The sequence below is a fragment of the Bubalus kerabau genome, chromosome 17 (assembly GCF_029407905.1).
Source record: "Bubalus kerabau isolate K-KA32 ecotype Philippines breed swamp buffalo chromosome 17, PCC_UOA_SB_1v2, whole genome shotgun sequence".
NCBI lineage: Eukaryota > Metazoa > Chordata > Mammalia > Artiodactyla > Bovidae > Bubalus > Bubalus kerabau.
Genome location: NC_073640.1, coordinates 18117225 through 18144915, shown reverse-complemented (window position 1 = coordinate 18144915; position 27691 = coordinate 18117225). Strand labels below are relative to the sequence as shown.

Genomic DNA, 27691 nt, shown 5'->3' with positions numbered 1-27691 from the left:
GGACCAATAAATACGCGGGAGTTAGGGGACCAATCGAGGAGCAGTCTGCTGGGTCCGAAGGCGGAGCTAGAGGGGGCGGGGCTTGGAGGGGCCGCAGAGTCACCTGACCGCGGGAGGCTCCGCGCGGGGTGGGTGCTTCTCGCTGCAGCCTTAGAGGAGTCGCCATGGTGAGTGCTGAGGGGCGTCGGGCCCCGGGCTGACCCTTTTCCCAGCCACTGCTCGCTCCCACCGTTTGGAACCGTGCAGGCGGAGTCGGGGCCCAGCAGCCGGGTCGGGGCTAATACCAGCCAGGCTTGGCCTACGGGTTGGGGGACAGGCCGGGGAAGGCCGCAGGCGGGCCGATCCGGGATCGGGGGCGCGGCGGCGCCTGGCCATGGCCGTTGCTCTTTGAGGGGGTGTATTCGCTCCGTAGCTCTGAGAGTCAGTAAGGGCCTGCGAGCCCTCTGAGTGGAGTTGGCCACTGCCCCGCCTTGAGGGGATCTCTAGTGCTGGGTCTGGGCGTCTGGCTGGAACGGGGGCGTACGGAGGGCCTGAGGCTCAGAGGTGGCGTTGGGACCCGCCCAAAGGCTGCTCCCTTGCTGACGGTTCCACCTTTGTGCCTGGTAGTGCTTTCGTGTCCCTTTCTTGTGCAAGAAATACCTTCTGGAGGGTCCTTAATAGTGCCCGGGCCTTTTTTAGCCTCATAGGCCTCTTAGATTGCAGTGTGTGTCAGAGAATTCTAGGGACTGGCTTAGGTGAATTTCCTGGAAGGACTCATACTATCTGATATCCATTAATTCTGAGAGACAAAAAAGAGACTGCTTGTTTCCTTTAACATTTGTTCATTGGGCGCCCTGGCTCTTTTACTGACTTCCCCATTGATAAAATCCAGGTCTTTTACATATTGGAAGTAGGCATTCTCCTTAGCGCTTCTCCATGCTGGCAGCAAATCGTGGTGTAGCTGTTGGTTGGTGAACTTGAACTTCCTCAAAATGTGAATCCTTGTGTCTAGTTTCCCCAAAGGCAAGTTGTCACTTGCATTTTATTAGCGTTTGACATAGCCTGTACTGTATAAATAATGTTTTTGCATGTTGGTGTACAGTATCAGTTTTAGTTATCTCACTATTCAGTTTGTGTAGACAGGCTTCTCAAAACCTGTAAGCCTGGAAACAGGCTTCGGTTTAAATGCGCTAAAGCCAAAAAGCAAAATGTTTGACATACATTGCTTTCATATAATATGATGCTGTACGAGGTGATTCTGCTTATTTCTCTGAATTCTTATTTGGGAATTGATATAAGAATGGTGCAAAAATTAAACTAGCATTTGTCTGTTTCTCAACATTTATGGATTGACATTTATAGTGTTTGTAATAGAAAAGCACCTACTTGAGGATCTCTTGTATATCCCCGTTCTGTGCATGAGGAACCAGTTTGGAACAGTGAAGGAGACACCCTGTACTGTCCTCACGAATTTTACTGGGAAAGAAAACTTCAGTGGTAGTCTTGTCACAACCACTGTCTCTGTGACTTGGGCAAGTCACTCATTCTTCTTTGAGTCTCCTTTTTGCGTCTGAAAATAAATGTTCTTTTTTTGGCCCTTCCCAGTTCTAAAATCTAGGATTCAGTTCAATTTATCATGCATCTTGTGTGTCTTTTATGTCATGCACTGTGCTGGACACTGAAAACATAGCCCGTGCTTTCAAAGAACTTAAGAGTCTAGCAGAAGACATGCTTACGGAACTTAATGTAGTACAGCCTGAGTACTGAGGACAGTCCGTCAGTTCAGTGCTGTGGGGCCATGAAAGGAGAGAACGTTCAGGGGGGTATGGGAAAGATTACAGGAAGTAACATGTGAACTGAGATTCTGAGGACAGTGAGTAGGAATTTTCTAGGTGGAGAAGAATGTGTATTGCTAGTAGATAAAGCTGGGGGAAGTAAACAGTCCTGGTGTGTGCCATCATAGGGTTCCTGGGGAAATTTATTGGTAAATGAAATTGGAGATGCTGGTGTTAAAATACATGTTTGGATGTTCCCATCCCTACTTCAATTGCTATTTTGTGTCTTACCGTCATTTTAAACATAGTGTTTTCATTAACATAATGAAATTCTGTATCGTTGTGAGATGTGTTATTTTCATTTTATAGTTGATTAACATTGCATTGTTTGATTACATCTATCTTGAAAACATCTATATGAGTGGAGAGATCGACAAGTCTCTAGGATGGTTGTAGATAATTGCTGGTATCTATGGGAAATATAATAATGATGAGAACACTTAGGTGGATTGCTTATTACTAACTGCTAAGCAATTTTCAAGCTTTATTGGTGTCATTTCACTTTATTACTCATAACAATGATACAAGTATTTCTATTATCCTTGTTTGCTGCAAGAGGAAATGAAAGCACATTGTTTGAATTGGAACTAGTTTTATAAGTGATATGTTCATAGTGACCTTTGTTTTCTTTGCACCTTTTAACTGTAGACTTGTGAGGGCTATTTGGCTTGAATGTGTGGGGTAAAAGGGGCCTAATCACAAATGTTAATTTGATCTTGACTCTAGTGTTTCCATTTTTCTCTGATATATATAACTGCTATGTACAGAGTCATTTGTAAATGACTTTTATGAGTGAGGGGTCATTGGTTACCTAATTTGTGTATAGTGAAATCGTGTTCATGTTAAACTGACTTGTTCAGTCCCATACTTGGCAGGAAGGGCATCTAGGTGTTCCTTTAGAATAGCCAGCTGCATTGTCTTACAAGTAATATGTAAAAGTACATTTATTTATTATAGCTTTATCTCTTTATTTTCTACATTTTGTATATATACTTCTCTATTAATTTTAAACCCAGTTGGTACAAAATAGAAAAAATTTGCTAATTGGCTTACAGATTACTGAGTCTAGTCAATTCTATACAAATATTTTTGAATCGTTTGAAATCTGTTTATAGGCCTTCCTAGATGGCTCAGTGATAAAGAATCCACCTGCCAATGCAGGAGACACAATGCAGAACCTGTGTTTGGGTTCGCTCCCTGAATTGGGAAGATCCCCTGGAGAAGGAAATAGCAACCCACTCCAGTATTCTTGCCTGGAGAATCCCATGGACAGAGGAGCCAGGGGGACTACAGTCCATAGGATTGCAAAGAATTGGACATGATTTAGAGACTGAGCATGAACCCAGCCTTTTTATAACCACACTTTTATTTGCCATATAATTATACACAGTAGCCAAAAGGTAGTTCAGTTCAGTTCAGTCGCTCAATCGTGTCCGACTCTTTGCGACCCCGTGAATCGCAGCACGCCAGGCCTCCTTGTCCATCACCAACTCCCAGAGTTCGCTCAGACTCACGTCCATCGAGTCAGTGATGCCATCCAGCCATCTCATCCTCTGTCATCCCCTTTTCCTCCTGCCCCCAATCCCTCCCAGCATCAGAGTCTTTTCCAAGGAGTCAACTCTTCGCATGAGGTGGCCAAAGTACTGGAGTTTCAGCTTTAGCATCATTCCTTCCAAAGAAATTCCAGGGCTGATCTCCTTCAGAATGGACTGGTTGGATCTCCTTGCAGTCCAAGGGACTCTCAAGAGTCTTCTCCAACACCACAGTTCAAAAGCATCAATTCTTCAGCACTCAGCCTTCTTCACAGTCCAACTCTCACATCCATACATGACCACTGGAAAACCATAGCCTTGACTAGACCGACCTTTGTTGGCAAAGTAATGTCTCTGCTTTTCAATATGCTATCTAGGTTGGACATAACTTTCCTTCCAAGGAGTAAGCGTCTTTTTAATTTCATGGCTGAAGTCACCATCTGCAGTGATCTTGGAGCCCAAAAAAATAAAGTCTGACACTGTTTCCACTGTTTCCCCATCTATTTTCCATGAAGTGATGGGACCAGATGCCATGATCTTCGTTTTCTGAATGTTGAGCTTTAAGCCAACTTTTTCACTCTCCACTTTCGCTTTCATCAAGAGGCTTTTTAGTTCCTCTTCACTTTCTACCAAAAGGTAGTACTATACTCAAATATCCATCAGCAGATGAATGGATAAACAAAATGGTATATACACACAATGGAATATTATTTAGCCTCAAAAAGAAGGAAATTTTGGATCTCCTTGGTGATCTAGTGGTTACGAATTTGCCTGCCAATTCAGGGGACACAGGTTCGATCCCTGGTCTGGGAAGATTGCCACATCTTCCACATGCCACTGGGCAGCTAAGCCGAGAGCCCTAGAACCCGTAGTCCGCAGTAAGAGAGAAGTACCACAAGTAGAGAGTAGCCCCCATTTGCCACAACTAGAGAAAGCCCACTGAAAGCAATGAAGACCAAGTGCAGCCATAAATAAATTAAAGTTTTTAAAAAGGACATTTTGACATATGCTACAACATGGATGAACCTTGAAGATATTATGCCAAGTGCAATAAACCAGACACAAAAGAATGGATGTTGTATAATTCCCACTTATATGAGGTCTTGGAGAAGGCGATGGCACCCCACTCCAGTACTCTTGCCTGGAAAAGCCCATGGACGGAGGAGCCTGGTAGGCTGCAGTCCATGGGGCCGCAAAGAGTCAGACACGACTGAGCGACTTCCCTTTCACTTTTCACTTTCATGCATTGGAGAAGGAAATGGCAACCCACTCCAGTGTTCTTGCCTGGAGAATCCCAGGGACGGGGGAGCCTGGTGGGCTGCCATCTATGGGGTTGCACAGAGTCGCATACGACTGAAGCGACTTAGCAGAGAAGTCAAGCTCTTAGACAAAGAAAGTGGTAGTTGCCTAGGGTGGGAGTGGGGGATGGGAAGTTACTGTTTATTGCTCACAGAGTTTACTTTTGGAAAGGTGAAAAAGTTCTGGAGATGGATGGTGGCAGTGGCTGTACAACAGTGTGAATGTACTTAATGCTGCTGAACTGCACTCTTAAAAATGATTAAAATGGCAAATTTTACATTGTGTATGTTTTGCCACAATAAAAATTTTCTAACATACATGTTTCTAATATGTATGTTTTATCACAATAAAAATTTCTGCTGGCCTTCTGAACCTAGTGAAATCCATTGATTCTAATAATTGTTAAATCTATTGCATCCAGAGATAAGGAGCCAAAAAACCCAAACCGTTGCTTGGTCTCAGAGAACTAGCCCGTGATGAATAGTGAATTTCATGTAAGTCAGAATCCTTAAATGCACATGCTCCTTGTCAACATTTTACACTATTAGTTTTGTTGTGTGAGTTAGTGTTCAGTATAAAAGATACTGAACTTTTTCTTTGATATTTATTTATGCTTATGAAGAAGTATGCCCTAGGGAAACTCAGTTTCAAAACATTTTTACCACCCAAAACGGAAACCCTGTACTCTTTAAGCAGTTACTCATCCACTGTCCCTCCTGCTAACCACCAGTCTGCTTTCTGTTTCTATGGATGCTTTTCCTATTCTGGATGCAAATATACCTCATTTTATTGTGCTTTGCTTTACTGCATTTTTTTTTTTTTCCAAATTGAAAATTTGTGGCAATCCTGCATCTAGCAAGTCTTTTTGGTGCCATTTTTCTAACAGCATTTGCTCACTTGGTGTTTTTGTGTCACATTTTGGTAATTCTCACAGTATTTCATACTTTTTCATTATCATATTTGTTATGGTGATCAGTTGTGATTGTTTTGAGGTGACACAAACTGTACTTAGATAAGTCTGCAAACTTAATTGATAAGTGTGTATATTCTCACTGCCCCCTGACGAGCTCTTCTCCATTACTCTCCCTTTACTTGAGCCTCCCAATTCCCCGAGATACAACAGTATTGAAATTAAGCCAATTAATTGCCTTACAATAGTCTCTTAAGTGTTCAAATGAAAGGAAGAGTTGAAAGAGTTCAAGTGAAATCAAAAGCTAGAAATGATTAAGCTCAGTGAGGAAGACATGTCCAAAGCTTAGCCTCCTGTACCAAACAGTTAGCCAGGTTGTAAATGTAAAGGAAAAGTTACTGAAGGAAATTAAAAGTGCTACTCCAGTGAACACATGAATGAGAAGAAGGTGAAACTGCCTTATGGTTGATATGGAGAAAGTTTTAGCGGTCTGGATAGATGATCAAACCAGCCGTCACATTTCCTTTAGCCAAAGCCTGATTCAGAGCAAGGCCCTCTCCAGTTCCGTGAAGGCTGAGAGAGGTAAGAAAGCTGCATAAGAAAAGTTTGAAGTTAGCAGAAGTTGGTTCATAAGGTATATGTAAAGAAGCCATCTTCATACCATAAGAATGCAAGGTGAAGCTGCAAATGCTGATGTAGATGCTGTAGCGAGTTACCTAGCAGATCTGGATAAGATAATTGATAACGGTGGCTACACTAAACAAGGATTTTCCTTGTAGACAAAACAGCCTTCTATTGGAAGACAATACCATCTAGGACTTTCACAGCCGGAGAGAAGTCAATGTCTGGCTTCAGGAATAGGCTGAGTTAGGGGCTAGTGCAGCTGATGACTTTAAGTTGAAGCCAGTATTCGTTTACTATTCCTAAAATCCTAGGGTCCTTATGAAGTAGGGCCTGTGCCCATAAATGGAAAAACAAAGCCCGGATGACAGCACATCTGTTTCCAACATCGTTCACTGAATGTTTTAAGCTCACTGTTGAGACCTGTTGCTCAGAAAAGAAAGGATTGCTTTCGAAATATTAATAATCATTGATTACATACCTAACACCCAAGAGTTCTCATGGAGACATACAGTGAGATGAATATTGTTTTCCTGCTAGCTAACACAACATCCATTCTGTCGCCCACAGATCAAGGAGTTATTTTGAATTTCAAGTCTTATTATTTAAGAAATACCTCTCAGGGATTTCTCTGGTGGTCCAGTGGCTAAGACTCGGCGTTCCCAATGAGGGCGCCCAGTTCCATCCCTGGTCAGGGAACTAAATCTCACCTAAATCTCACATGCCACAACTAAGAGTTCACATGGCCACAGCTAAAGATCCTGCATGCTGCAACAGAGATTGAAGATCCCACGTGTTGCAACTAAAACCCAGTGTAGCCAAATAAAAAGATTTCAAAAGGCTGTAGCTGCCGCAGATAATAATTCCTTTGATGAATCTGGGCAAATTGAAAAACTTCTGGAAAGGATTCACCATTCTAGAAGCTATTAAGAACGTTTGTGATTGAAGGGAAGAGGTCAAAAAAATCAACATACACAGGAATTTGGAAGAAGTGGATTCCAGTCCTCATGGATGACCTTGGTTGGTTGAAGACTTCAGTGGAGGAAGTAACTGAAGATGTGGTGGAAATAACAAGAGAACTAGAATCAGAAGTGGAGCCTAAAGATGTGACTGAATTGTGAAGTCTTCTGATCTAACTTTAACAGATGAAGAGTTGCTTTGTATGAAGGAGTAAAGAAAGTGGTTTCTTGAAATGAACTCCACCCCAGTGAAGATGTTGTGAAGACTGTTGAAAATGGCAGTGCAGGATTCAGAATGTTATGTAAACTTAGTGAATACAGCAGGGCAGTTTGAGGGGCTTCCCGGGTGGCACAGTGGTAAAGAATCCACCTGCCAGTGTAGGAGATGCAGGAGAGGCAAGTTTGATCCCTGGGTCAGGAAGACCCCCTGGAGCAGGAAATGGCAACCCACTCCAGTATTCTTGCCTGGAGAATCCCATGGACAGAGGAGCCCGACAGGTTACAGTCCAACAAGTTGGACATGACTGAGCTACTGAGCACACAGGGTTTGAGAGAACTGACTCCAATTTGGGAAGTTCTCTTTGGAAGGAATGATGCTAAAGTTGAAACTCCAGTACTTTGGCCACCTCATGCGAAGAGTTGACTCCTTGGAAAAGACTCTGATGCTGGGAGGGATTGGGGGCAGGAGGAGAAGGGGACGACAGAGGATGAGATGGCTGGATGGCATCACCGACTCGATGGACATCAGTTTGGGTGAACTCCGGGAGTTGGTGATGGACAGGGAGGCCTGGCGTGCTGCGATTCATGTGGTCGCAAAGAGTCGGAAACGACTGAGCAACTGAACGGAACCATGGGTAAAATGGTATCAGACTATCACATGCTACAGAGAAATCGTTCGTGAAAGAGCCAGTCCATGAGGCAGACTTTATTATTGTCTTATTTTAAGAAATTAACACAGCCTCCATGACCTTCAGCAACCACCATCCTAATTACTCAGCAGCCATCAACATCAAAGTGAGACCCTGCACCAGCAAAAATTTGCTGAAGGTTCAGATGATGGTTAGTTTTTAGCAATAAATTATTTTTAAATTAAGGTATATATATTATTTACTTAGACATAATGCTGTTGCAGACTTAATTAATAGACTACAGTACAGTGTAAACATATGAAACTGAAAAATTGATGTGACTCAGTTTATTGCAATATTGCTTTTCTGCTGTGGTCTGGAACTGAACGTGCAGTATCTCTGAGCTATGCCTTAATTTCATATCAGTGGAGTCACACAGTGTGTGGTCTTCCATGTCTGATTTCTTTTACTTAAATAACCTTTTTGTAGTTCACGGAGCATCTATCAATACTTCACTCCTTATGATTGAGTAATATTCCTTATATGTATATAACATAATTTGTTTATCCATTCATCTGTTGATTCTTTAGTTGCTTTTTATTAAAAACATAATCTAAAACCAGCTTACTCATTCAGACTGAACATTTATGAAGCATCCATTATGTGTCTGGCAATGTGTTGGGTTCCAAGGATGTGAAAATAGCCATCATTTATAGTTATAATGTAATGCCTGCTGTAGCAGAGGTGTAAACACAGTGTTTATTCAACACAAGGATGGAGTGGTTAATTCTGTTCACAGGTAGATCTAATTCATTTTGCAAGCAGATTTTTCTGATGGCAAAAAGAAGACTGTACGGATGTATTTTGTCCATTGTAACTGTAGCTGTCTGTATTTGAAATGTTACGGTAGATTCTTGAGGGAGTGTACTCTCTGTGGTGTTCTACCTCAAGTCACTGTCAACAGTTCTAGCTATTTCATTTCTAAGCTGTTTAGTCCCTCATTATATATTGCCTAAGAGGATATGTGTTCTCGTAAACTAGTTCCTTGGTCTTCCTAAGAATAGACTAAGATGCAGATGAAAGGTAGTTTAGGAAAAAAGGAAGCTTTTAGAGATTTGGGTTAGACTACTTCACCACCACAGATTGGTTATGTTCTAGGTGGATTTAGAGTGTATTAGGAGAAGGCAATGGCACCCCACTCCAGTACTCTTGCCTGGAAAATCCCATGGACGGAGGAGCCTGGTAGGCTGCAGTCTGTGGGGTCGCTAGGAGTCGGACACGACTGAGCGACTTCACTTTCACTTTTTACTTTCATGCATTGAAGGAAATGGCAACCCACTCCAGTGTTCTTGCCTGGAGAATCCCAGGGACGGGGGAGCCTGGTGGGCTGCCATCTATGGGGTCACACAGAGTCGGACACAGCTGAAGCGACTTAGCAGCAGCAGCAGCAGCAGCAGAGCATAGGCAGCCATAAACCACCACCTTCTATTTCTTTGAAGACAATCTGCTACAGGAATGTTGAGTCAGTTTCTGAGAAGACATTCTCTGTATCTATTAGTTTTCTCCTTCAGCAGTCTTATGCTATTAACTTCAGTAACGGCACGGCTCTCTGTTCAGTTGTCAAAAATTGATAAATGAGTCTGAGATGTAGAACTGGAATGAGCCTTATGTGAAAGCTTTGTAAATGTAAACTATGGCTGGACCTATAAAAATAACAGATTTGCTTGATGAGAGTTCCAATGACACATTAATGGGAGATTTAAAAAAATTTTTTTTAGCCTACAACACAGCAGTCACCGCAGGATGAGCAGGAAAAACTCTTGGATGAAGCCATACAGGCTGTGAAGGTCCAGTCATTCCAGATGAAGAGATGCCTGGTAAGACGACAGTGTGAGAGGCACAGCTGTAGTCTGCGTGTTCCTGGGAATGTTAGGCTGTGTTTTCTAAAGCCTTAGCACTACTGCTCTGGTAAATCTAATATTCAGCTTCAGCTCCCTCAGGCGCTATGTGGAGCAGTTTCAGTAGATAGCCCTGTTGAAATATTTATTTACCTTTATACTTGTGGTTTGAAATTGTCTGTCTTCCCTACCAGAATGTAAGCTCCATGAGGATGGGAGACCCTGCCTTCTATTTACGCATCACTGTGTTATCTCCATATCTGACCTGAACTACTGGCCTCATCAGTTCTGTACCTCAAACCTGAGGAGTACTTGACATATAATAGTTGCTTAATAAATATTGGTTTAAAATGCTTTCAATTTGAATTGTTCAGCCTTTCCCCTCTATCTTGAAGGCTTTTAAAAACTATTCATATTCTGAAAGAGTAGATTATCTGTGTAGAAACTATAGATTCTCTGGAATAAAATTTAAGAAATGGAACCAAATAGGCTGGTACTTAAATTATAAATTTCTGTATTAATGATGATGATAATATCTTGCCTTTGTAAAGTGTCTTAGAGTTCTAAAGCTTAGTAATAATATGCTCTTTTAACCAGTTGTATCTATTGTATTGTTTTTCTTGCAAACCAGTTTGTAAAAACAAAACTCTTGGAGTGGAGAAGATGGGTGGCATGGAGCTTGCTATTGCTTGCTCCTATCTCTGTGTATGAACAGTGTTTCTGTATCTAGAGGAATTGTCTATGTTTATGTCTTAAGTGGGGCATACGGACATTGTGAGGAGAAAAGCATACTTAAAGAGTAGTCATTCCAGACATCTCTGAAGAGTGTTTAACCTATGACCAAGCCATTGTCAGAATAGTAACTTTCTTTCAAAAGAATCAGTATGCCAGTTTTCTTGCTTACAGGTAAAAGATAAATTAATGGAGCTATAGTTTAATAGTTGCCAGGACTGTAAAGATTTGAGTTATTGCCAGAAAGCTTGTGGTCCTAGATAAATGAGATTTACTAAGCTTTGCAGCCTGGTGAGGAATTACGTTATCTTACTCTTCAGTAAAGTGAAGGCAAGGTGAAATTAAACTTGATTTTTATGTGATTAAAATAATTTAGGTGCTGTATACTTTTAAAACTGTGTAATAGATCCTTGATTAAAATTTGTATAGCCAAGTTAAATGTTTATTTAAATTAAGCATTCTCACCAACGCTCTTGGTTTTTCTGTAGGACAAAAACAAGCTTATGGATGCTCTGAAACATGCTTCTAATATGCTTGGTGAACTGCGGACTTCTATGTTATCACCAAAGAGCTACTATGAACTTTGTATCTTTTGAATGTTGAAGAACGTTTTGATCATACTATTTTCTTGATAAGGCTTATTTGCTTGTTCCCTAGGTTTTTTGGAAGTTGTATTATTTCTCATTGTCTTAAGTAGTACTTCTCCATGCAAATGTGCTGAGAAGAGTACCAGAAACCCCTGTTTTGTGCTTACACTTCTTTATGTGGCTTGTTGTTATATTTCAGTTTTCAGATTACTCATGAAGGATATTGAAAGTATTAAGCAAATGGTTTTTTAATGCTAAGATTTTGTCAGGCTGGACTCTGACATGTAAAGGACATCAATGATTTGCCATTTCAAAACCCTTAAGTAGTCTCACAGGCAATCTTATTTTTATTGTTTTGCTTTACCAGACATCTTTAAAAACCCTTAAAGTCAGGAAAGCCCAGAAGAAGTTCTGTGTTTACTTAATTTAAACATGCTTTCTTACATGACTAACATTTAGGAAATTTGCCCAATATAGGAGTTCCCTGGTGGTTTAGTGGTTAGAATTCTGGGCTTTCACTGCCATGGTCCAGTTTCAATCCCTGGTTGAGGAGTTAAGATCCCACAAGCTGTGGGGCATGCCCCAGCCCCCAATAAATAAAGAAAAAACTGCAATACCAAGAAAAGAAATTTGCCCAATTTAATGAGTCCAACAAGTTGTAGAGTCAACATTCTTAGGTTGACTTAGCTTTAAATCCTTAATGATAATTAAAAGATATGGCTATTTCTGATGAACTGCACTACTTGGAAGTTTACCTGACAGATGAATTTGCTAAAGGAAGAAAAGTGGCAGATCTCTATGAACTTGTACAGTATGCCGGAAACATTATCCCAAGGCTGTAAGTTATTAAGATTCTGTGGGCTTTTATATCTGCATTTCCCACTTTGTGTTACATCCTTTAAAATCAGCAGGTTTAAAGTTATTTAATTTCTTAATGAATTGAGGTTAAGAATCACATTTTGATAGTGATTTTTTAAGGCTGTGAAGTATAAATAACTATTTATTATAGATTATTGAGGAACTTTGAAAATAGAAAAAAAATGGACATATTCTAATTTCTTGACTACTAGAAAAGTTAATATCATGACAGTTAAGAGTCCTAATGTGTTTAAAGGTGATATTGTAAATAAATGGAAGGGTATCTGTAAACAGTTACATTTTAAATTAGATGATATTTTCTTTATTGCATAGGAGAAAACCTGCTTACTGTCTTGTTTATTTCATGTTTGTATATATTGTGTTTGAATATAGTCAAATTCTTGAGTATTTTATTTCTAATCAAATGTTGCCTCATTCTTCTAGTTATCTGTTGATCACAGTTGGAGTTGTATACGTCAAGTCATTTCCTCAGTCCAGGAAAGATATTTTGAAAGATTTGGTAGAAATGTGCCGTGGTGTGCAGCATCCCTTGAGAGGTCTATTTCTTCGAAATTATCTACTTCAGTGTACCAGAAACATCTTACCTGATGAAGGGGAGCCAACAGAGTAAGTGGTTTTCTTTCTTGATTTAGGTGTAGTATTTTTATTGTTGTTGTTGTAAAACATATGAAAAGTATATAGAAGAAAATAAATATCAGTAATTCTCCTACCAGAGTCAGCCACTGGTAGCATTTTGTATATAGATTTCCTTTGAGACACAGTATATGGGATGTGATATAAAATGTACTCTTATAAAAATTATGTGTAGATTATTAGAACCTGCTTTTTTAATTTAGCATAATTGAGAGCATTTTTCCATTCCATCAGATACTCTTTGAAAATACAACTTTTTAAATGAGTTACATTTTGAAAATTGTATTTGTGATAAAATAACGAAGTATGTTTAACTTTTCTTATGAGCTAGCCAGTTTTCATACTGTTTCTTGAATGTCTAATCAGTTTTTATAATTTAGCAACTTCTAGTTACCCCAGAGTATATGATTTTAATTATCTATGCACACAAATTATATATTAACTCCAAAACGGGTAGGAGTGGGGGGAGCCATTCAGAGAGAGCTGTGTCTTATGCAACCAATATTCTAGCATCTGAGTCCGTTGTGCTTTTATCCCACAAAGATGGCAGATGGTCTTTATCCAGTTGGGTGAACTAGTCACATGACAAGTTCCCTTGATTGAGGAACTTATTTCCCTTTTTAAAAAGTTTCTATATTCATTTCTTAATGTGTATATTTTAGTTGTTTTTAGTACATCTATATCATTTCCTTTTTAAAAGAAAAGCTATAATAAAACTTTAACCATGCATATGACAAAAATTTAAATGGTGTTGAAAAGATAAAAATTTAACAGTGTAGAGAAGACGGTGAGGTTATTTGCTGTGTTATGATATGATTCAGTTTTTGAGTATTAATTTAGTAATCAGCAAAAAGTTTTGAAAACTACTAATTTCCCCATCTTAGGAAATGTAAAAATAAGCAAGAAATACTTGGTCTTTTACCTTACAGAACTTACAGAGTTTATAGTTCAATTGCAAACATAAAATACTCAATAATAAAATGAGTTAACAGTGACCCAAGTGTCCATTTTTTAAGGCTTTTCGAATTAATGGAATACAATTCTAAGAACAAGTTTAGTTGGCCCAGGAAAAGGAGTGGTTAAGTTGCTTCAGTTGTATCGGACTTTTCATGACCCCATGGACTGTAGCCTGCCAGGATCCTCTGTCCGTGGGATTCTCCAGGCAAAAATACTGAAATGGGTTGCCATGCCCTCCTCCAGGGAATCCTCCCAACCCAGGGATTGAACCCACATCTCTTAGATTTTGGGTTCTTTATCACTAGTATCACCTGGGAAGCCCCAAAAGGAGTGGGGGGAGCATTTTGTCCCTCTAAACTTGAACTGTGTCCCCTCCCCGATATTCTTTTCTCTCTTCCTCTTGAAATTGAGCATTAAGACAGTGTAGTTGAAGATGTCTTTCATGAAGCGTTTGGTGTATTAAAGAGATAAAAAGGAAATGCACAAAGAAGAAGAATAGTAGTACATTGTTCCTATATTTAAATACTGTGTATAAAGGTTTTTCCAACTGTTTCTTTGCAGTGAAGAAACAACTGGTGATATCAGTGATTCCATGGATTTTGTCCTACTCAACTTTGCAGAAATGAACAAGCTCTGGGTTCGAATGCAGCATCAGGGACATAGCCGAGATAGAGAAAAAAGAGAACGAGAAAGACAAGAACTGAGAATTTTAGTGGGAACAAATTTGGTGCGCCTTAGTCAGTTGGAAGGTGTAAATGTGGAACGTTACAAACAGGTTTATATCTTTTTACTTCTCATCTTTTCTTATGTCATGAGATATATAAAGTCTGATTTTTGAAATTAAAATATTTAAAAAATAATATTGCATTGAAAATTGTTGATCAAAGAAGACTTAAATAAACTAAAAGATATATTTGAGTCTGTGTTTGTGGATTGGAAGACTCAGTATTATCATTATCAAGATACCAATTTTCTTTACATTGAGATTTATTTTACTATAGATTTACTCTAAAGCTACAATAAAGTAATGTGATATTGGTGAAAGGGATAAATACATCAGTGGAGAATAAATCAGGAATTAGCAAACTTTTTCTTTAAAGGACCAAATAGTACTTATTTTTTGGTTTTACAAGCCATATAGTTTGCAGCTGTTAAATTCTGCCAGTGTAGTGCAAAAGCAGCCGAAGATAATATGGAAACAATATACAAAAATGGTCATTAAACTAGATTTGCTGACCCCTAGAAGAGATGATCCAGAATAGACTCACGTGTATATAGTCAATTATTGTTGATAAGGGTGCAAAGGCAACCTTTTCAGCAAGTGATTCTGGAACAATTGGACATCTGTATGCAAACCAAGCCTCTGAATTGCAACCCATTCTCATACTATGCAGAGGAACTCAAAAAAATTGATCAAAGTCATAAGTGTGAAATTTGCAACTGGAATTTTTAGAAGAAAACACAAAGGAAGTCTTTATAACCTTGGATTAGGTAAGCTCTCTTAGGACACAAAAAGTACAAATCATAAAAGAAAAAATACCAATGAAATGGACTTTGACTTTTACGAAATAGAAACCCAGAATTTTTTTATTTAAACATTCTTTTGTTAAATTTTACAGTTTAGAAATGAAGTATGGATCAGGAAAACCTAAAATATGATTTTTAAGTTAGTAGTTCAAATATGTTACTGGAGGAGTGACTTAAGATTTTGAAAATAATTCTTTAATTCTTAAAATCTTTTTTTTCTTTCAGATTGTTTTGACCGGCATATTGGAGCAAGTGGTGAATTGCAGAGATGCTTTGGCTCAGGAATATCTCATGGAGTGCATTATTCAGGTAGATGAGAACATTTCAGGTTTTTGAAGAACTCATTTTGTATTTCATTAATTTTCTTTGTTTTGGGGGGAAAAATCTTGATTGAAGAGAGATTAAGCTTTCCTGAATAAATCCTTTTCTCCTATTAATACAATAACATGGTCTTTGTACTGATGGGTTTTTCCTCCCAAAATATAGGAAAGAGTAACCTCCAAGTTGTCTAGGTATCATTAGTTTTAGTTTAATTGTAGATGTACTTTGGTTAACAGAATATTTCTTTCTGGGGTTATGTTTAGAGAGGCTTGAAAGTGATGTATTTGCACTTTCTTGTATAATGTTAAAATGAATTTTTTTCCCCCACAAATATGAGCTTTAAATATTAAGTCCAGAATATAGTAGAAAATGCTTTTACTAATTGATTTTTGCTAGTTGATTTTGGTAATAATTGATTATCATTTGATTTTCAGGTTTTCCCTGATGAATTCCACCTTCAAACTTTGAATCCTTTTCTTCGGGCCTGTGCTGAGTTACACCAAAATGTAAATGTGAAAAACATAATCATTGCTTTAATTGATAGGTAAGAGTTTCCCGTATTGAAGGGCAGGTGTTCTGACTTTTGAATAGTGAATTTAAAACATTTTTGTGAATTCTTTTTTACATCTTTATTAATGATTTTGATTTAGTTACACTAGTTCTGTAAGTCTGAGTATCTACTAAGTACTTGTCTGGCTTACTCATGAGAGAAGTTTAGCTCTTAGCTGAACAGTAGGCATGGAGATAATATTTTTAATCTATGCATTTAATTGGTGTTTAAAGACATTATACAGTCCCAGCATTTAAATTTTATAAATCCATTTATCACCAAAGAGCAAACCTTGTGTTTTACAATGATGAAAGTTATCTTTCAGAGGGAAACAATTTGATCTGGAATCTTTATCAAGTAGACATAAATATAGATAATTAAGAATGTTCAAGTAATCACTCTGTTCCTGCATTTTTTTAAAGAAGAGTTTTCAAGTAATCAGGATAAACAGTAGTGATAACGGAACTAACATTGTTTTGAGTAGTTTAAGATGTGGTAAATAGAAGTTAACTTGACTGCTTTTGGAATTAGTTGTGTTTTAAACTTTACAGTAGTAAAAATGCAGTGTCATAAAATTATCTATGTACTTTTTACGTTTTAGAGATTACTTTTTATAATCATAGCTGTTGAATACATTTTGTCATGTTAATACAGTTCTATCCATGACTACTTAATTAGACTTCAAGGAATTTGACAGAATTGACCTGTTAAAAATCTGGTGCATATGGTATAAAGTAAGAATGCAGTGAAAAAGGCATCATCGTTAAAACTGTTCCATTAAAAATGAATTGAGAGAAAAGCTGAAAGGGTAAAATGTCATCCATGATCCCACTTCCCAGATCCCTATATGTTTTCAAATAAAGAGTATTTTCTTTTTTAGATTAGCTTTATTTGCTCACCGTGAAGATGGACCTGGAATCCCAACAGATATTAAACTTTTTGACATATTTTCACAGCAGGTGGCTACAGTAATACAGGTTTGTATGACTTTCTTCCTAAGTTCTAAACACTTTCATAATTCTCAGCTGATAGTCTTTTAGTAATTGTTTAAAATAAATTCCATGGTTTTCTGAACATTCCAGTCTAGACAAGACATGCCTTCGGAGGATGTTGTATCTTTACAAGTCTCTCTCATTAATCTTGCTATGAAGTGTTATCCTGATCGTGTGGACTATGTTGATAAAGTTCTAGAAACAACAGTGGAGATATTTAATAAGCTCAACCTTGAACAGTAAGTCAAACATTTTTATAAAAACCTTTGTAAAACTTTTTTGTCCCAGATTTGTTTTTCTTTCGCAATTATTTTTTTAAATGTTAGAGTTCATCTTGTTTTGTAAACATCTGTTAGATTGACATGCTTGGTACTAACCAGGGCAGAAAGTGGCAGCCAATTGCTTGGTTGTGTACAGTGATGAGGTAGTGGCACTCATAGACCATAGGCATCTTTAGAGACCCGTGTCTCCATTCAGACCCCTTTGTATAACTACTTATGGTGAGTTAGTATTTCCATAAGTAGTTTCCAACAGATGAGTCAATTATGAAAAAATTAGGGATGCATGTATGTATTTAAGATGTGAAAATTATATTGGTTTAAATTTTTTTCTATTTTCAGCTTTGATTTTGATTTCAGGCGTGGTATGAATATTCTGTTGTGTACTTGCATCTTCTTTAACTATGCTGTCCTAGACCTGTTGCATCCTCTAGGGGCCGCTTGCGCAGTTGTGATCTTATTGTCTTTTCCCAGTAGTCCCTTTACTGTCCCATCATCCACTGCTTCTGAACATGAGTCAAGCTAGGCCCCTCCTTGCCCTATATTATCATTTCATCTCACATAATCTTTTTGTTTTCCATCTCTCTTCCAGTGGTTTAGTTGCGTCTGGAAGGTTTATTTTTTCTTTTAACTCTTTCTCTTTTTGTCACTCTCATTTTTTGTGTGAATCAAAAAAATTCCAGATCTTAAATAAATTTTGTATCTTTATCTTCCCCACTAAGTGAGTTTAAAAGTAAAATTAGACAGAATAAAGAATTCAAAGTCCCAGCCTCTAAAGGTCTTATAAATGCCTGGATATTCCTCAGTCACCCTGGAATGTTCCTAATTTTATCCTGCTTTTCCTTATTCACCAACATCTGATGCAGAAGAAATAATTTATGTCTCATGTATTATGTTCTTGACTTGCTAGTTTTGTGTGGATTTTTCATCCTGAATATACAGTACTTATTGACTGCCCTAGAAACCTAACTCAGAGAAGGCAATGGCAACCCACACCAGTACTCTTGCCTGGAAAATCCCATGGACGGAGGAGCCTGGTAGGCTGCAGTCCATGGGGTCGCTAAGAGTCGGACACGACTGGGCGACTTCACTTTCACTTTTCGCTTTCATGCATTGGAGAAGGAAATGGCAACCCACTCCAGTGTTCTTGCCTGGAGAATCCCAGGGACGGTGGGGCCTGGTGGGCTGCCGTCTATGGGGTCGCACAGAGTCGGACACAACTGAAGCGACTTGGCGGCAGCAGCAGCAATAACCTAACTACCACTTAAAATACTTCCCTTAGAAATACCACATTCTAGACAGTCTTTTTTAACTCCATGAACAACCTGTTCATGAATTGTAGACCAGCATAACCTATTGTATCTATAGGACTTTAATAGATGAATAAATGTGTGTGTTTAGGTAGACATCTGATAGACCTCCCTTGGAAGTTACTGGGGTATTTTGAGATGGTGTGATTCACTTCACCCATCTCCTTTAATATGTAAATGAACATTTTCAAATTTCTATGAAAATTTGATGCTGTTTGTGTATGTCAGAGGTTAATTTACTCACTAAAGGACTGCTGTTTTTCTTTTGGCAGTATTGCTACCAGTAGTGCAGTTTCAAAGGAGCTCACCAGACTTTTGAAGATTCCTGTTGACACTTACAACAATATTTTAACAGTCTTGAAATTAAAACATTTCCACCCACTCTTTGAGTATTTTGACTATGAGTCCAGAAAGAGCATGAGTTGTTACGTACTTAGTAATGTTCTAGATTATAATACAGAAATTGTCTCTCAAGACCAGGTAAGAGAATACTGACATGCTATATATTTAGAAAACAGAGACAATGTAGTTATGGTTTTAGACAATGAGACAGACACATGAGATGGGAGGGGAAGGTCATTTACTACTAAAAAATAGTTATAAGTAGCTTTTTCATTACATAAATAAGAAGATTGGAGATGTATAAAGAAGAAAATATAAAGTAACTATAATCCCACAGGAAGAGAATACTGCTCTTAATTAACATTTGGTCTGTCTCTTTCTAGACTTTTATCTAGATGTGTACCAACATGTATGCACTTTCCTAAAGAAAAAAGGAATTAAGTTGTTGATACTGTTTTGTAACTTTACACAACTAAAAGCACTTTTGTCAGTGGCATTACATGCTGATGTTCCACCCCAGTCGGTTTCCATGTCTTCCATACTACAGGTGGATTCCATAATGAATTTGGTATCTACACTGATTCAGGATCAGCCAGATCAACCTGTAGAAGAACCTGACCCAGAGGACTTTGCTGATGAGCAGAGCCTTGTGGGCAGATTCATTCATCTTCTACGGTCTGAGGACCCTGATCAACAGTACTTGGTATGAATTAACTCTTCTTATACCCCTTCAACAGCTTCTTGTGAAATCATATGTAGATGTGTCTCAAATAGTTTAATCCAGCTTGTGGTATTAAAAGGTTTCAAAAGAATTGAAACTGAGTAAGAGATTAACTGGACTTTTACTTTATGGTTAAATGCATTAATTGTAAACTTCTGGAGCTTATGAAGAACAAGTTGGTTGCTGTAATTTCTTCTGAAGACTTCTTAGGAATTGTAGAAAAGTCTATCTTCCTTTAGTTGGGTATCCATCCAGTAATCATTCCATGCTTCTTTTCTTTCTGAACTGTTGCTTTTAGAATTGTTCAGTTGTTTTTCATAATAAACTTTTAAAGTATGAGCAACAACCTTTATATGCAGTTGTGTTTATGTTTCCAAGGTTTGCAAATAGAGGTTGTGTTTGTTGGCCACATTAAAAATGTGTGAAGACTTTAAAATTGCCTTTTTCTTAACCCCCTTTTCCTGGCAAAAAACAATGAGATGAGATTCTCCCTTTCTTTGTCATTAGTCCTTAATAAACCTTTGTGAAATGAATGAAACATGTTGCCTGAGTAGGATATTGGTGACTGATACTGGATAATGTATGAAAGGTGGCACAGATAGTGGCTTAATTACTGTTTGGGCAAAGTTGTTTAACCATTGTTGGATTCATGGAACTGTTAGTCTGTTGTAATGAAGAACACCTTAATTTGAGGATGAGCCCTGACTTCTTGTGTTGACGTTGTCATAGTTGACACTCTTGTACTCCCTCATAACCATTGTGAAAAAGAAGCTGACGTCTGTAGTGCAGTCGTCTTTGACTTGGTTTAGCGTCAAGCAGTCTGTGCACTGCGTGTGATCTGACCTAATGGCTGGCCTGATTGTTCAAATGTTTTAACTGATCCCCTCATGTTTCTGTGTCATGCACATACATGGCCTGTGTGGGTTTTCATTTTTCATTGCAAACCAAAGTTAGAAGGTGTGCTTTGCACCTGTGATCAGTTGGTTATGCCATGTAAAGAAACACCTTTAAGGTGAGGATCGTTACCTTTGACTTTCTCAAGGGGGAATGCATTCTCTTCCTACCCATCTACCAATATCAAAGAAATTTACAAAACTTGAATGTGTCACATACTGTGTCTCCACGTAGTAAAAAGTATTTCATGAATTCTTGTGGTTTTTCTGAAACAACCAGATGTTTGTTTCTTAATCCATTTTCCTTGACTTAAAGGCAAGTCGCTCAGTCGTGTCTGACTCTTTGTGACCCCATAGACTGTAGCCCACCAGGCTCCTCCATCCATGGGATTCTCCAGGCTAGAGTACTGGAGTGGGTTGCCATTCCTTGACTTAAATGGTCTTAATATTTTCCTGAAGTAAGAGGCATGATATACCAGCAATATGCATATTTTTTATATTATAATAGTAGCCAGTATTTTGAGTACATGCAATGTGTTAGTACTGATAACACTTTACATCTGTTATTTGGTCTTCCCAACAACCCTGAGAGTGAAAATTATAGTTAAGAGAAGGTAAATGGTAATTTTCCCAGGGTCACACAAATAGTAAGTGTTAGAATCTACATTTAAATGTGTCTGTCTTCAGAGCCTGTGCTCTTTATCAACACAGCATACTTTTTACATGTCTGTGTGAAAATATATTTAAATCTGTATCTGCCCCTGACTAGCTCTGTAAGTTAGGACAAGTTATACAACCTCTCTGAACCTCAAGCTTTTCCCCATTTGTGAGATGGGCTTCCCTGGTGGCTCAGATAGTAAAGAATCTGCCTGCAATGCAGGAAACACAGATTCGATCCCTGGGTCACGAAAATCCCCCCGAGTAGGGAATGGCTATCCCTCCAGTATTCTTGTCTGGAGGATTCCATGGGCAGAGGAGCCTGGTGAGCATCTGTCTCTTGGGCGATGGTGATGACTTGGCAAGAAAAGAAATGTAAAAGTATACCATAAAACTGTATTCAAAAAACAGTAGCAATCATCATGATTAGAGCTCTCACTTAATTTTATAAATAATTATAGTTTCTATATTACAGAAAAGATTAATGGGTTTTGTCTCTTTGTTTTGGTCAGATTTTAAACACAGCACGAAAACATTTTGGAGCTGGTGGAAATCAACGGATTCGCTTCACACTGCCACCTTTGGTATTTGCAGCTTACCAGCTGGCTTTTCGCTACAAAGAAAATTCTAAAGTGGTGGGTTTACTTTTAAGTATGTCACTAATTTTTTCCTCTGTGTGTGTATTTTACTTTATTATGCTAGAAAATTTCAAACATGTACAAATAGAAAATGGTGTAATAAAATCCCAGTTTCAATAACTCAATTCATTACTAGTCCTGTGTTAAATATTACTAATAGTGATGTTGATAGATTACATACTAGTTGAGGAATCACATTAAAAAAAACACTTAGAAATGAAAGATTCAAACAGTTTAAATGATGCTGAAGCTTTTCCTGTGTCTAAAGATCACTTGTGAGACATTGGTAAGTTTTTCACAGTGTGACTGAGAATGCTTAAGTAAGATCTAATATTGGAGGAACATTCTCATAATGGAGAAACAATAATTAATAGAGAAACAAGGTATAATCATGACATAGCATGCCTTTGGCCAGTTTTTATAAGGCCGGCCTGTCATGTAATTCCTTTTTTCCCAGTATTTTATGGATACATGTTTGTAAATGTAACAATAAAGAAACCAGCTAGCACATTACTATCTCCATACACTGTGCCAAGGACTATAAACTTGGATTCTTGCATTTATTCCTTGTAAAAGTCTGTGACTGTTAACCTCTCTTAAAGATGAGAAGAATCAATTGCTTTAACCTGAAATTTGTATGGTCAAACATGGATAAAATATTTAACCTCACTGGTAATTATAATAGTGAACTTATTTAAAAATCAACTGGTAAAGAAAAAAGAAAAATGTTCAGCAGTGGCAATGGTGTGATGTGAATTCATTCTCATCTAGTAATGGTGGGAATGTGAATTACTGCAGTCTTTCTAGAAGACTCTGGCAGTATGTAACTACAGCCTTAATAAACCCAATATTTCCACTTCTAAAAATTCACACTAAGGAAAAAATTAGGGACTCAATAATGCTTTGTGTTTATAGACCATTTGTTATATTACATTTATTTCCAAAAGAAAGTAAATTATGCTATATCCTTTTTATGGGATATTTTCTAGTGATTCAAATGATTTTAAATAATTTTAATATCATGAGGAAAATCATGATAAAATAAGTGAAAGAAAAGAAGTTGAATACAAATTACATACAGCACTGAGCCCAATTTAACTCTTCTCAGTAAGTACTTTAAAGCGGAAAACAAAACCATACCCAGAGGATCCCAGTTACATAATATTTACATAGGAAAAAGAAAGGAGACATTAATATCAGAATGTAATTAGTGATTATTGCTAGGTGGTAGATTTAGGGATGGTTTTAAAGAAATTTTTTTTAATTCTTTTATGTATTTTCCAAATTTTGTCCAATTTGGGAATATGTTGCTTTTTCTGATAGGAAAAAAAAAATACCAAAGATACAAAAATTGCAAAGCCAGTGGCCTCAAATGGTTGTTTTGAGAAGGCATCCTGCTTGATTTACTTTGTGGACTCCACAAGAGACAGGAAGATAGTAGGAAAACTGTGAACTCAACTTTTACCACTTTTCCTATTTGTTCCATAAAAGTTTTATTTAAAATGAATATTCTTAAGCAAGTTAATCTTGAATTTAAGGTAATTTAAACTATTTTTTCTTTTTTTTAGGATGACAAATGGGAAAAGAAATGCCAGAAGATTTTTTCATTTGCTCACCAGACTATTAGTGCTTTGATCAAAGCAGAGCTGGCAGAATTACCCTTAAGACTTTTTCTTCAAGGGGCTCTAGCTGCTGGAGAAATTGGTTTTGAAAATCATGAAACAGTAGCATATGAATTTATGTCCCAGGTGATGATCTGCTCTCTTTCTGGGATGAATCTGTTTGCTCTGTTCAGTCACTTGTTATGTTAATGATGTTAAGTTATGTTATGTTATGTTTTATGTTAATGATGGTGGTACACATGGATTTATTCTTAAAAAAAGCACCCCTTTCCCACCGTCTTGATAGGAAATACTGTGCTTCTTAATACTGTGGTTTTATTGACTGGTTTGGAGCAGAAAAATTGATCAGAATTACTGGACACTGCTTCCCTGGTGGCCCACACAGTAGAGTCTGCCTGCAGTGTGGGAGACCTGGGTTTGATCCCTGGAGAAGGAAATGGCAACCCATTCCAGTATTCTTGCCTGAAGAATCCCATGGACGGAGGAGCCTGGTGGGCTACAGTCTATGGGGTCACAAAGGGTTGGACACGACTGAGTAACTAACTAATCCTTTCATACTTTCAATGAGCTTGAGGATTTTCAAGTGTGTCATGGTAAAACTTTCATGAGGAAAAAAAAAAATCCCTTTGTTAATTCAGTTTGGAATCTCTGGATTAAAAGTTAAAGCAAGTTTCTTTGTTGCAACTTGTCAGCATCTTTGTCTTACGGCTCTCCAAGGGCACATGTATATTCTAATCTGAACTACTCACAGGATGAGGCTTTGCTGGGAAATAACTGGAAAATGCTCTAATACATAGTCTCTAAAGGTCATTTCTGCTTTGTGTACACCAGGCATTTTCTCTGTACGAAGATGAAATCAGTGATTCCAAAGCACAACTGGCTGCCATCACCTTGATCATTGGTACTTTCGAGAGGATGAAGTGCTTCAGTGAAGAAAACCATGAACCCTTGAGGACTCAGTGTGCTCTTGCTGCATCCAAACTTCTGAAGAAGCCTGATCAGGGCCGAGCTGTGAGCACCTGTGCACATCTCTTCTGGTCTGGCAGAAACACAGACAAAAACGGAGAGGAGGTAAGATGGGAGGTCGTTCCTGACCAGCAGTGTTACAGGAGAAAGGAGCATTGTTAGGGAACAGCTGCTGTGGTGGTGTGCCTTGGAGGTGAAATAGGTAGAGTGCTTAGACACCTGCCAGGAAATTTGCTTTGTTAAATGAAATGAACAGTAATATATAGAGAGTTACATCCTGTGGTGAAGCCTCCACTTTGAGGATTTTGCAACATAACAAGTTTGTACCACTTCCTTTTAAAAATACACAAAATAAATATAAAACATTTAATATATAATATATAAAACAATATATTTGTTTTAAAATATTGCTGTGTACTTTAAAACGTGAAGAGGATTTAAATTTGTGTCCTTTTAAAATATGAAAGAGCCATAGTAGTGTGTTTATTTCTTTGTGTGAAATGGGACATTTGTAATTCATTGGTCTCTTTAATATTCTTTAATACTCTTCACTGCCTTTTTTCTAGCTGCATGGAGGCAAAAGGGTAATGGAATGCCTAAAGAAAGCTCTGAAAATAGCAAATCAGTGCATGGACCCCTCTCTACAAGTGCAACTTTTTATAGAAATCCTGAACAGATATATCTATTTTTATGAAAAGGAAAATGATGCGGTAAGTGAATAGTAAATTGTTGTTAGTGAAATAATGTTTTCTTTTCCTATTCTTAGATTTGATACATACAAAAGTTTATCATTCTGATACTTTCTTTTTTTGTTTATAAGGGTCAGAGTTTGGAGAGTCCACTTAGTTGGTCTCTTTCATTCTCTAAAGTTCTCTGTCTATATGGATGGCATCTAAGAAAAGAGCTCCCTATGTGCAAGAAAATTCTTATCTCTTTTGCTTATGAATATTTTATAAAAATAGTTCAGTCGCTCAGTCATGTTTGACTCTGCGATCCCATGGACTGCAGCACACCAGGCTTCCCTGTCCATCTCCAACTCCTGGAGTTTGCTCAGAACCCATGTCCATTGAGTTGATGATGCCATCCAGCCATCTCATCCTCTATCGTCCCCTTCTCCTCCCACCTTCAATCTTTCCCAACATCAGGGTCTTTTCTAATGAGGCAGTTCCTCACATGAGGTGGCCAAAGTATTGGAGTTTCAGCTTCAGCATCAGTCCTTCCAGTGAATATTCAGGACCAGTTTCCTTTAGGATGGACTGGTTGGATCTCCTTGCAGTCCAAGGAGCTCTCAAGAGTCTTCTCATCACCACAGTTCAAAAGCATCAGTTCTTTTGCACTCAGCTTTCTTTATAGTCCATCACATCCATACATGACTACTGAAAAAACCATAGCTTTGACTAGACAGACCTTTGTTGGCAAAGTAATGTCTCTGCTTTTTAATATGCTGTCTAGGTTGGTCATAACTTTTCTTCCAAGGAGTAAGTGTCTTTTAATTTCATGGCTACAGTCACCATCTGCAGTGATTTTGGAGCCCCCAAAATAAAGTCTGTCACTGTTTTCCCATGTATTTGCCATGAAGTGATGGGACCAGATGCCATGATCTTAGTTTTCTGAATGTTGGGCTTTAAGCCAACTTTTCACTCTCCTCTTTCACTTTCATCAAGAGGCTCTTTAGTTCCTCTTCACTTTCTGCCATAAGGGTGGTGTCATCTGCATATCTGAGGTTATTGATATTTTTCCTGGCAATCTTGATTCCAGCTTGTGCTTCTTCCAGCCCAGCATTTCTCATGATGTACTCTGCATATAAGTTAAATAAGCAGGGTGACAATATACAGCCTTGAGTTACTCCTTTCCCGATTTGGAACCAGTCACTCTCTGTTTAAAAAAAAAAAAAAAAGAATTTACAAATGCTGAATAGTATTTATCACAAGTATAGAGTAATTCCCAAATAAGGGATTGATCAATATTTATAGGTTAAATAAAATGTTGCTTTTGTTCTTTTACAGGTTTATGAAGTTCTTTTTTTCCATTAAGTATTTTTTGTTTGTTGATAGTTTAGATGAATAGCCAATAGTTTTTCCTGAAGCCAGGGATCATGTTCTCACATCTCTTTTTTTTTTTTTTTTTTTTTTTTCCATAATTATTCTGGTAACTTCTAAGAGTAACAAAAGCTCTTCAAGATGTTCGTATTAAATTACATTATCTTTTATGGTACATACTTGATTGTGAAATTGTATGTATTCTTTTATAGGTCACTATTCAGGTTTTGAATCAGCTTATCCAAAAGATTCGAGAAGACCTCCCAAATCTTGAATCCAGTGAAGAAACAGAGCAGATTAACAAACATTTTCATAACACACTGGAGCACTTGCGCTTGAGGCGGGAATCACCAGAATCTGAAGGGCCAATTTATGAGGGTCTCATCCTTTAAAAAGGAGTCAGGCTCCCATCCTCCTTTCCATGCACATCCAGTAAGGGTTTTATTATACTAGGCTTCCCTTCCATAGATTGTGCCTTTCAGAAATGCTGAGGTAGGTTTCCCGTTTCTTACCTGTGGTGTGTTTTACCCAGCACCTCCGGACACTCACCTTCAAGACCTTAATAAAATTATTCACTTCATAAGTGTTCAGGTCTGTCTGCTCATCCTAAGTAGCATGATTGATCTGCTATTTAAAATTCCTGTGATCTGTTTAAAAGAAACAAGAAAAGCCAAAAAACCCCCACTTATCTCTGTTACTAATGAAGCGCCCCTTCCGTTTTTTCTGTTTTGTTTCACTGTTGAGTGTATAATTTCCTTCATTCCTTGGAAGTACTAACCTGAAAGTATCTTGGTTCTGAAATTAATTTAGAGGAAAGGAATACTGTATGTGAAATTCAGCTTGGGCTTCTTCCAAATTGCAAGATCAGGCCATGTGTAATATTTTCCCTAAAATTAGAGAATATTAATGCATGTTTGAAGATTTTAAAGCACCATGGTCTAAACTAGAAGCTATATTTTGCATATTTGGACTCAGCCATCCATTAAGAACTTAAGTTGTCTTCTGGACATATTTATCAAAATAATTTTGTTCTAAATAGTATAAAATAGAAAATTTGTGATCTATATAATTTATGTATAACCTTCATTGATGTAAATTTAGGGGGAAATGCATCATACAGTTATGATTTTTTTTCACCAGTGAAACAATAAAGTTGCTATTAACAA

The 27691-nt window shown here is 37.8% G+C and overlaps 1 protein-coding gene across 1 annotated transcript; it reads left to right on the top strand.

Moving 5' to 3' along the window:
* The first annotated feature begins 21 nt into the window (after positions 1 to 21).
* VPS35 (VPS35 retromer complex component) lies at positions 22 to 27691 on the top strand. The gene is made up of 17 exons (XM_055553410.1): positions 22 to 167; positions 9762 to 9860; positions 11102 to 11198; positions 11915 to 12038; positions 12503 to 12685; positions 14231 to 14444; positions 15422 to 15505; positions 15952 to 16061; positions 16948 to 17044; positions 17150 to 17298; positions 18920 to 19127; positions 19537 to 19692; positions 21773 to 21895; positions 23467 to 23646; positions 24352 to 24591; positions 25053 to 25196; positions 26738 to 27691. Exons 1-17 carry the CDS (start codon positions 165 to 167, stop codon positions 26915 to 26917), a joined length of 2391 nt encoding a protein of 796 aa, XP_055409385.1. The 5' UTR covers positions 22 to 164; the 3' UTR covers positions 26918 to 27691.

Coding starts and splice junctions, on each gene's coding strand:
- VPS35 (XM_055553410.1), top strand. Junction 12,039..12,502: donor GGAAACATTATCCCAAGGCT/GTAAGTTATTAA, acceptor TCATTCTTCTAG/TTATCTGTTGATCACAGTTG. Junction 21,896..23,466: donor ACAAAGAAAATTCTAAAGTG/GTGGGTTTACTT, acceptor TCTTTTTTTTAG/GATGACAAATGGGAAAAGAA.